This window comes from Clinocottus analis, unplaced genomic scaffold (assembly GCF_023055335.1).
Source record: "Clinocottus analis isolate CAN_PGR_092001 unplaced genomic scaffold, fCliAna1.0.p SCAF_8, whole genome shotgun sequence".
Lineage (NCBI taxonomy): Eukaryota > Metazoa > Chordata > Actinopteri > Perciformes > Cottidae > Clinocottus > Clinocottus analis.
The window spans coordinates 21,608,628-21,619,135 of NW_027176240.1; the positions used below are offsets into that span (position 1 = coordinate 21,608,628).

The window sequence follows — 10,508 nt, forward strand, 5'->3', positions numbered from 1 at the left end:
ACACTCTGCGGCTGTTCACCGATTCTCTCGTGTGATATTCAGTTAATAATGTCACATTCATCCTCTCATGGAAGCCATTTGTCTCCTGGCACCTGCATTCATTCCTCCTGACTTCCTGACCTGTCTGCAAACTATTTTTAATACCGCAGCATTGTTTGACCTTCATAATCCAGTGATTCAGCAGGAATGTGAGAGGATGAAGCGGTTGGTCCTGGGAGGCTGAGCGGAGTGACGCTGCAGGCTTTCTGAGACCTCGACTCGCTTTTGGCTCACATTCAACGATTTGAGTGCAAACCTCAAGAGAATTTTGCAACGCAAACTGTAACTGACCTCCAAATATAAAGGAAGACAAGGAGCTGAAGGAAAGTTAATACTCGTACCTCATGGTGGCACCGAGAAGCCAGTCAAAGCAGCTCATTCTATGTCTGAACCGAAAAACAGGCTTTTTGGACTGAAAATGCTTGAAAAGGCGTCAGTGGTTGTGTTTATTGTGATTATTATTGCAGGTTGTAATCTTTTTAAAGAGATATTACTCTGACTTATGTCATTTTCTGATCAGACTCTTTACTTTTGATCATAATTATGCTAAAAATATGTAAAGAATCAGGTTAGAGTCGGTTCTTTTTCTATTTCTGAAGCTAAAAACACGATTTTTGAACTGAAAATGCTTGAAAAAGTGTCCGTGCTTATTATTATTGCAGGTTGTTTTCCTCTGTTGCATGATGGGAAGGCACCAAACAATACAATGAAACAACCCGGTGAGTCATTTTCGGATCAGACTCTTGACTTTTGATCATATTCATGCAGAAAATAAGTAAAGAATCAGGTCAAAGTCATTTTTCTATCTCTGAACCGAAACCTCCTCTCGTAATATTTCATGTCATAACGTCTCGGCTCGGGATGAGTCGCTCTCGGCGGATATGGGTCAGGGGTGAAGTTTGTTGGAAGCCATTTTATCTCTTGCCACCTCCATTCATTCCCCCCAAACTCCCGACCTGTCGACGCACAACAAAGCCGCCCTGGAAGCCGGCGGCGTGGAGATCAGGAGGAGCAGCGCCGCGCTCGCAAACCTCCTTTCACAAACACACATAATTACAGGAATTGGCGCTGCTATTTTGTCATTAGCCTTCACTTTCAATGAGCCAATAATGAAAAGAGAAACAAGAGTCGGAGACAAAGACGGATGTCTTGGGAGGGTTGGGAGACACTTCCCCCCCTCCTCCACCCTCCTCCACCTCTTAGCCCACACATTCAATTTGCCGTTTTATTAATATTATTAATGTAGTCAAGCTTGAAGCTTTGAACGCCGAGGCCGTCTGATTGGTATTGTGCGAGCGCTGATGGCTCAGGGGAAGTCGGAGACGTTTCAAATGCACTTTGTTAGCGCCGTGATGAAAATGGCAGCTCGCCTTTTTCAAGCCGTGTATTATTGGAGCGTGATTACGGGGTGTGTGTGGGAATAAATGAAGCCAAAACAATGAAACACAATCAGGACTTCATAAGCCAGCGAAAGGCCATGGACAGATTAATAAGTGCTTTGCACACACACACACACACATGACCGTGCAGAGGCCTTTTGGAATTACAGATATATGTGTCACATTTGACAGGACGGCGTCCGGGGGCCATTTTGTATCCAAGTGAGCAGCAGAAAGCTCCACCGTGTAATTTCCTGTTGACTTGTGTTTGCACAGACGGAGCCTGATGTCTCTCAACACCCGTGAGGGTAATGTTCACCCCGCGCTCGGCCTGACAGGCCGAGGCAGCGGAGGAACGGTTCGCTTTGTGGCGAGCGAGCGGACGCGGGAAGTTGAGCTCGTTGACGTGACAGTAACGACGCCGCGCTAACGGGGCTCCACAGACAGCAATGAAGAGGTTTTTTATGCAAATTCATGCGAATCCCTCAATCTGATGCAAAGACGGATTAAACAGTTAATCTAGATTGAGAGCTGGCGCTCAGAGAGGCGCCGTGATGTCATCAGAGTAAAGGAAATGAGCAGCGAGCACTCGTTGTGTAGCTATGAGACAATGGACGTGTGAAGCCCCCCGCTCAGAAGACACACACACACAACGTCATTGCGGTACCTCTGTGTGTGTTTGTGGGTCTCTGTGAGGTCTCTCTGCACGACTTCATGCCGGTTTTTCATCTCTTTTGTTAGTGTTGCATCCGGTGGTTGTGAAGTATTGTATCACGTTGTGGTGGTTTTGTCTCTTTGTGGTAGTTTTTGTCCGTTTGTGGTAGGTTTACGTCCCTTTGTGTTTGTTTTTTCATCTCTTTGAGGTAGCATTTTATCTCTTAATGGTGTTTTTGTGTCTCTTTGTGGTAGTTTTTGTCTCGTAATGGTGGGTTTGCATCCCTTTGTGTTTATTTTTTCATCTCTTTGAGGTAATATTTCCCCTCTTAATCGTGGTTTTTGTCTCTTTGTGGTAGTTTTTTGTCTCTTTGTGGTGGTTTAGCGTGTCTTTGTGGTGGGTTTACATCTTGTAACGGTGTCTGTTAAAGTGCTGATATGGTTCCTGTTGGCAGTGGACTTCGTCCCTCTGCTGGTGCTGATGGAGGAGAAGCAGGATGAACACTTTCTATCCTTCACATAGAGTATAATGTCTGCATTCAGATAACTTGTATCTTCACATGTCCCACCATAGTGTCATCTAACAGGTCAATTAAAGATGCTGTGAGGAGGTTTTACACTTCTTCTCTGCTTTTCTTCATGTGAATCCAGTTATGAAGCTGCTCTGGTCCTCTGTCCTCTGGTCATACTCCCTTCCTCATCCGTCATTCATAATTACATCACGCACAGCACAAAGGACCAAATCAAAGCGCTGAATTCAACATATTTATTGGTGTGTCAAGCTTTGCATGGCAGCACATGCTGGACGCCGTTCTCCTCCACTCGCTCGGTCCCGCAGAAGAAGAAGCTGAGAGAGAAGAGAAGACGACATGAATTCATGTTTCACTCACATTAAAACTGAGGAACACAGTGCTGATTGTTTGAAATCTGCGTGGGTTGACGAGCTGAAATACATCAGCGCAAATATTTCAATCTGGAATTGAATGTGTGTTGGTGATGATCAGCATGTTGTACTCCTTTGGCATGTTTAAAAACATCTCTGTTGATGGATGTGATCCCCTCTTCCCTCCTGCAGACAGCACCGTGGTGGTCTCGTGCTGCCCTCTAGTGGCGGCAGGCTGTCATGGCACCAGCTCCAGTAAACGTGTCATTCTCCCTCTTCCAGCGCTCTAAATCTACTCCAATGTGTTGAATTAACTTCTACAGATCAAGATGTTTGATCCTTGATCGGTCGTTGAGTCAGTAAATGTAGTAAATGTACATTTTTCAGGCGTTTTTTTGCTTAGATATTTCAAAAGTTACCGAAAGATATACACTGTAGTACCTGATAACACGTTATTGAGCTGTGCCCAGCATGCAGTTCAGCGGTGTCATTTTATAAATGCACAGGAAATGTGGAAAATTCATAACCCATGGAAATTTTAAACCGAAATACCGCACAGCCCTATGGGTAATGTTTTGGTAAAAAAAATAATCATATTGGTTCAAATGAATTCATTGCATTTGAGTTCATACCAACATTACAAATTCGTTAAAGAGGCTAAAGACTCACATCTTCTTGTCGTGTCCTCGCTGCAGCTCCACCTTGCCGGCGCCGTACTTTGGGTTCAAGATGTTCACGATGTGGTTGTTCCACCTGAACAGCACCTCCGTCACCTCCCCCACCTCCACCTCGGCGTCGATCAGCTTCTCGTAGGTCTTTCCTGGGATCATCGCGCCCCTGTGACAGCGGGTCACATGACCAGCTTGAGTTGACCTTCTGGTTTTAAATAGTGAACAGACTGTGCAACCTCTCAAAGGTAGTGAGTTCTGCTCAAGTATATGAACCCAAAATGAGTTGTAATACTCATGATAGTCTGTATCTGAACTGTACAACCATCAATATGAATAGTTTTGTGTTGCATTCCTAGACTTTCCATTTATTATATATATCTATATCTATATATCTACATCTATATATCTATATATGTATATTATTCTGGTCCAAGTGCTTATCCTGAGAGAAATGTGTGTCACCAATTGTGAAAAGATCAAATGTAAAAAACAACAACATGCTGCTGCCACGCAGAGGAAAGAGAGAGAGAGAGAGAGAGAGAGAGAGAGAGAGGGAGAGAGAGGAATGAAGCGGTCAGTGAGGAGAACATCTGATAAGAGACGCTGCAGCTGTCAGAGCTCCCAGGCCGAGTCAACAAGCAACAACACAACCTGCAGACAACGAGCAACACAACCTGTTGCTCCACACAGTCTCAGTGTTCTTACACGTTGAGCTTGAACTCCTGGGTGGACTCGGTGGCTCCAGCCAGAGCAACATACATGAAGGCCGGGTTGGGCCACGTGGGGCCCTCCAGGGTCACCAGCACTTTGTAGCTGTAGCCTGGAGACAGGAAGAGGAAGTTATAACAGTCTCATCAGTGTCAGAACATCTGAACACACGCATCATTCTCAGTTCTTGATTATGAGGGAACTTCAGGAGAGAAAACCTTGGAGATCGGCAGGTTAGGGACGACAGTCTGGATGCTCCGATCGGACAGTGTGGGGATACTTTTGATAGCTTCGGGTGTCTGATGGTATCGATCAGAATGTTCCTGCTCTGAATATGATGTGTCCCATTGGGCTACACATGTTTTTCTCTGGACAGCAGTGATTTGCTCCAGTGGCTCCAGTAACATCTGACCAGCGGAGGGCAGGGTACTTACGGCCAAAGGGTGTGGAGTCGCCCGTGTTGAGGAAGTACTTTGTCTTCGCGTTGCCGTCCGTCACAGTGAACCTGTCGGCGAAGTGGCCCATCAGAGGACACGAGTCTCCTGCGCACGGGAAGCACTTCCCCTGTGGAGACAAAGGCCATGGCGAGGTGTGAGGAATGGAGCGAGGCAATGAATACTCAGGGAAAAGTGGCAACCCTCAAACATCTCCCCCCCTGCACTCGTTTTACCATGTAGCGGCTTGCCACCTTATAAATATGTAGGTGGAGAATGGCGTCGGTGGGGGACGGTGTGGGAACGGGCTGTTTCTGTTACCGCCGCCGAAATAACACGGCGGCGCGTTTACGAGGTGGGCGACGAGGAGGTGCTGTCACATGAGGTCATGCTCGGCGCTCCGTCGGCCTCCTTTGATCGGGACATGTGTCCAGAGCCGGGATAGACTGTCATTAACACCAACAGCTGCAGACACAAGCCCTCCCCATGGAAGACATGAGGGAAGCCCATTGACCCCCCCCCCCCCCCCCCCCACCTCCCTCAGCTGCAACCTAAAATCCAATCTCGCCGAATCAACTTCTGAAACCGAGGAAATGGTTCACAGCCGTATCAGTGTCATACAGCAACAGGTGGCGGCCCCGTTCACATGCTGGTGGAGATGTGGCCCCCTTCTCCTTCTGACTCACTCTCTGAATGGAGGCCATGCGATGCTTCCCAGATCCCTCGTCCGCGGCCTCGTCTCACCACAAGCTTTGCTGGGATTATTGAAGCTCCTCGAAAACACTATTTTTATCCACAAAATCCAAGTTCATACCACTTTTCATGCAACTGTTACTCTAATTGTTGGCTTGTTCGACACTCACAGTTTGATTCCATTGACCCTCATTTATTCATTTAGCATCTGTGGATTCAGCTGAGATGTTTCACATAGTTTCTTAACTTCAGTGAACTTTGACAAACCAGAGAGCAAACTGAAAGCGCTCATATTAGCGGTGTTGAACCATCTGACGTCACGCAGTGATGTGTCATTGTTACACGTCAGTAATAAGACGGGATGTGCTGGTACAAAAATACATCTCTGAATTAAACTAGCCGGCCGAGACAGTTAGCGATCAAGCTAGTTATGCTCGCCGTTGTGACTGGCTAGTGCTAGCATGTAACACGCTACGTGGCATGTAGCTTGCTAGCCACATTAGCCCTGCATGTAGTCACTGCAGAGCGTAATGTAATGAAGAATAGATGAAGAAATGTGAATGTAGATTTAAATCTTGACTTTTAGAAAGCATGGAAGTTTTCAAATGTAAACTTACCAGCCATAAGAGGCCGGAAGTGAAACTTTGAAGCTATGTAGCTTAGCATTGATTGAACTCTAACTGATCCTCATGTGGCCACAACTTAAATCATTGCATTTACCAATGCTTCATGAAGTAAAACATGCAAAAAATAACCAGTTTGACACCAGCAGATGTACAAAGACTTACTGCAGCAAAGCTGTCCTTGTCAGAGCAGGGGAATCCTACGAAGCCTCGGCTCTTGACCGTGCTCTCGCTGTAGTACTCGTAGGCTCGGGCGTGGTTGCAGGCATCAAACTTCTTGGTACCTGTCAAAAAAAAAAGATTGGAACAGGTGATGACAGGAAGGAGGAGAAGAAGTACGAGCGACATGGTGTTAAAAGAGGGAAATAGGTGAAGAAATGTGAATGTAGAGCTAAGAAGTTTTGGGATTTCCTGCTTTAAATCAGTCGGAGGTGGATGGGTCAAACAAACACAGGACTTTCACCCAGGAGACCACTGGGACGTTCCACGGTTCATATTTAACTCACTGAGTCTACGTTACGTCCGTAGATTAAGTTGCATAAGAGACTTATTTTAGCCCACACCACTATGTTTTTATAACCTTGACTAAGTCATGTTGTTGTCTCTAAACGTGCCGGTTTCACAACGCTTACCCCGGTTTCCAAATCGCAACCACGAGCAAACCTTCTGCGTTAAGACGATACGCTAAAGTCAACAAGGATGCCGGGTCGCTTCTGCTGGAGCAGAATAGGGATGAGATCACTTCAGAGTAAGAATGTGCGACAGAGAGACAGACTGTTGTTTTCTCCTCCAGTACGGGGCAAACACCAGACTATCCAAGACCTCCAGCTATGCAGCCTGGCTCCCACTCTCCCTCTCTTATCTATAGGATCAAAAGTAGAAGATTCAGCTGTGCCAACAACACCCCCCCCCCCCCCTCCAGACCCAGGCATGGCACCAATGCTGCTACTTGAGCTCGCTACTCAGCGGCACATGTCAAAGGAAGGCTGTCGTCATCCATTCTAGAAAACATTTGCTAAGACAGATCCAGCAGAAATAACTTTGCCTGCAGTTTCTTTACGATTTTTCCATTGGGACAACTCCAATATTCCACAAGGGGCTCTAGGTCATGTCTGAGAAGATGGGACGCGTGAGTCATTGTGTCATGTAGAGGAAACGTGCCCGTGATGAAGGGCTCGAGAACACGGGAAGCGTAGTATGCAGCACATATCAAAATAGGATATCAAAGGTCACATAACCTGCATAAATCATTCCTTCATGAAGGCTCTAGAGTTCAGTTTCTGAGTTATGTTCACTGCACTTGAGGCAACAACATCTTTCTACATGAGATATTGTGTGGAAGCAACAACTACACAACAGTGGAAGCCAAACAGCCGGCATGACTGAGTGTGAAGGACTGCAGACAAAGTGATCATTGTGTTTCCAGTTTTGTCTATCGAAATGTGTCATGGATGCATCTCACCCTCCCAGAAGGCGTCCAGGTCGGTGGGTCTGCCTTTGTTGGCGGAGCAGCCGGGCATCAGTTCTCCTCCGTTGGGGTAGAAGTCAATGTGGCCGACAGGTTGTGACATACCCAGACCTGAGGCATGAAAACAGAAACCACTTTTTATACACACACATACAACTTTTACAGATAAGACCAACATTTGGTCAAGATGATAAAGCCTCATGCCTTTATTTTAAACTCAACACACTATACAACTTTTGAAATAAGCATATAGATGGTGAATTTAAATATACAATACATGGATAATATGTTTTGAAGTGCACTCAAAATAGTCTTTTTTTCTGCCACTACAATGTATACTACTAGTTTGGAAAAGTGTTTCAGAAATGGTTAGAAGAAGTGACGACATTGAGCGATTCTGTCCAGTTGGAGCCATTGGAGCCACCATTGTGCCTCCATTAAGCCACCATTGGAGCCACCATTGTGCCTCCATTGGAGCCACCATTGAGCCACCCTTGTGCCACCATTGCGCCACCATTGAGCCTCCATTGTGCCTCCATTGCGCCACCATTGCGCCACCATTGGAGCCACCATTGGAGCCACTATTGGAGCCACCATTGAAGCCACCATTGTGCCACCATTGTGATCGGCAGTGCGATATATTGTGATCATCAGTGCGATGTACCGAGCTTGGAGTTGAACGGCAGTCCATCGGTGTGAATGACGTCCACAAAGGCGGCGTCGCTGGTGTCCAGGCGAACAGCGGCGTCAGTGTCCTGGAAGTAAGGTTCAGCTGGGTCTAGTCCTGAGAAAATAAAGGTACAATTGAATCACAGAGATTATTACAGGAAGGAGGAAAGGTTTCTGTAAATCATGCAAACAAAGAGGAACACCTTTTGCCCAAAATCAAGATGCTGGAGAATTGGCAAGATTGGAAAGTGGTGTCAGATAGGACGGACCTTTTGCCCCTTGAGAAACGACAATTTAAAATTCTGTGTCCATGGTGTTATACATAAGTTCTCTGAGGCGCAGCTGCACACCTCGTTGTTCTTCCAGTGATCTTACAGAGAAGTTGCTGGAGGCAAAAGGAAAAATTACAGAGGGCTACTTTAGCTTTGGTAGCAGTCAAAATGGCCTTTGCGTTGGCCGGCATGGACCCTGCAGAAGGAGCTGCAGGAAAACACTGACTGGAGCCTTTAATCAGGTCCACCCGGCGATGCCGACACAACTTCTTACTCTGTGAATTAAGGATCCGTGTTGACCGGACCAGAGCTGCTGATTGCTGCAACAATGGAAAGATTGTTGGACTAAAGCTGAGTTTGGTTTTGTTTCCATCCAGTTGGAAGAAAGACGAGTACCCCGTGAAGTTCAGCTTAGTCTAAGTCTTAGTTTATACCGACTTGTGTACTTGTATACCTGTGTACCTGTGTACCTGTGTACTTGTGTACCTGTGATGCGTGCCAGTCCAGGGATCCGGCTCCCCACGTCTCCGGCAGCGTGAGCTCCAATGCCGTGTCCGATAAGATGGAACTTATCAGCCGTTTGCTTGTAGTAACCCTGCGTATGGCAACACGTTAGAGCCAAAGATGCTGCAGTCAACACGCTGTCATACGTACAACTTAGAGCTGTGCAGAGCGTAGTGATGTACATCCTTCCTCTAAATGCAAAAATACAGTATAGTTCTCCAGACCCTTTTTTCCCTGTTTGAGTCACTGTAGGAACTCCAAATTAATTCCAATACTTGTGTTTATTGTATGTATTTGTTCAGCAAAGTCTTGTGAAAAAAAGGTATTTCTTCAAAAAAAAAAATCACTTTCAAAAGATATTTTGATGGTAACTATGAACATCCAGCATGATATGAGCCAGATTCCCCAAAAACGCCCCCTGGAGCGTCAATAAGACACCTTTATGGAAAGATTAGGACCTAAAGAATCAGAATCTGGAACAAAAATCACAATAAAACAAAGTCTTGGTCTGTTAGGAAGGAGTTTCAGTCAAAACACTGTGTCGTTCAGTTTAAAAATGGGAAAAAAAAAACTTATTTTAAGCCAAAACATTGTCTGAATGGGGCATGCTGGGCCTTAACATTGGAGCGGGAGGATTTTCGCACACGGTTTCCAAAAGGTTGAAAACTTCTACTTCCTCTGGACCAGGAATCAGACAGCACTAAAGGCTCTGCTCCCCTGAAGGTCCCTTGAGAAGGAGGTGACATGCAGGAACTCTGACAGCGTGCCAGCGACCGTCAGCGGCGCCGTGTTTACCATGAGGAACGTGGTCATGAACGCCACCTGGGCCGCCACCATGCGGGCGTTGTTGGTCGCCTGGGCGTACGAAGTCTTCACGCCTTTCTCCCAGTCCAGAGCGATGCAGTTCACATTGTCCCACTTCAACATGACCTGAAGCAGCCAACACAGCGGAGGGGTGTCACACAGCAATTTTCAAAATAAAAGATACAAAGAGCTTCACAATAAAGGCTCTTTGACAGTCATGTTGAGCCCTTTATGAAGCCGTTCCATGAGTTAGCAATAGATGCTGACTTTGCATCAGGGAATTACCCACAATGCATTGCAACGTGACTTAAACTGAGCATGGCTCAGGGTCAGATGTTGGGACTGGACCACAGCGGGTCAGCAGCTCCTGTGTGTGGTTGTGTGGTTGTGTGTGGTTGTGTGTGGTTGTGTGTGGTTGTGTGTGGTTGTGTGGTTGTGTGGTTGTGTGTGGTTGTGTACCTTGCACATCTCCTGAGGCCAGTCCTCGTCTCCGCTCTTCAGATATCCAGGAACGATGAAGCGAGTCTTCCTCCTGCCGCTGTAGTTTGAAACCTTCATCGATGAGTCCGGTTGGATTTCCTGACCAATGGGAAGCGAAGAAGAACACAAAGTGAGGTCAAAGGTCACGTGACCAGAAGATTATCTCTGGAACGCCTGAACATGAACACATTATTATATTAATATTATTCACACTGTGAACCGTCACA

General features: G+C 46.3%; 1 protein-coding gene across 1 annotated transcript in view; it reads right to left on the reverse strand.

Moving 5' to 3' along the window:
• Positions 1-2,849: 2,849 nt before the first annotated feature.
• The window catches only part of LOC137780042 (inactive pancreatic lipase-related protein 1-like), a 10,004-nt gene continuing 2,345 nt past the window's right edge, over positions 2,850-10,508 (reverse strand). The window contains exons 3-12 of the mRNA XM_068568364.1: positions 10,261-10,380; positions 9,793-9,927; positions 8,980-9,088; positions 8,217-8,336; positions 7,547-7,663; positions 6,250-6,368; positions 4,769-4,898; positions 4,332-4,446; positions 3,625-3,792; positions 2,850-2,919 (exon numbers count right to left, since the gene is read on the reverse strand). Coding sequence (XP_068424465.1) covers positions 2,850-2,919; positions 3,625-3,792; positions 4,332-4,446; positions 4,769-4,898; positions 6,250-6,368; positions 7,547-7,663; positions 8,217-8,336; positions 8,980-9,088; positions 9,793-9,927; positions 10,261-10,380 — 1,203 coding nt within the window. The remainder of the gene's footprint in view (positions 2,920-3,624; positions 3,793-4,331; positions 4,447-4,768; positions 4,899-6,249; positions 6,369-7,546; positions 7,664-8,216; positions 8,337-8,979; positions 9,089-9,792; positions 9,928-10,260; positions 10,381-10,508) is intronic.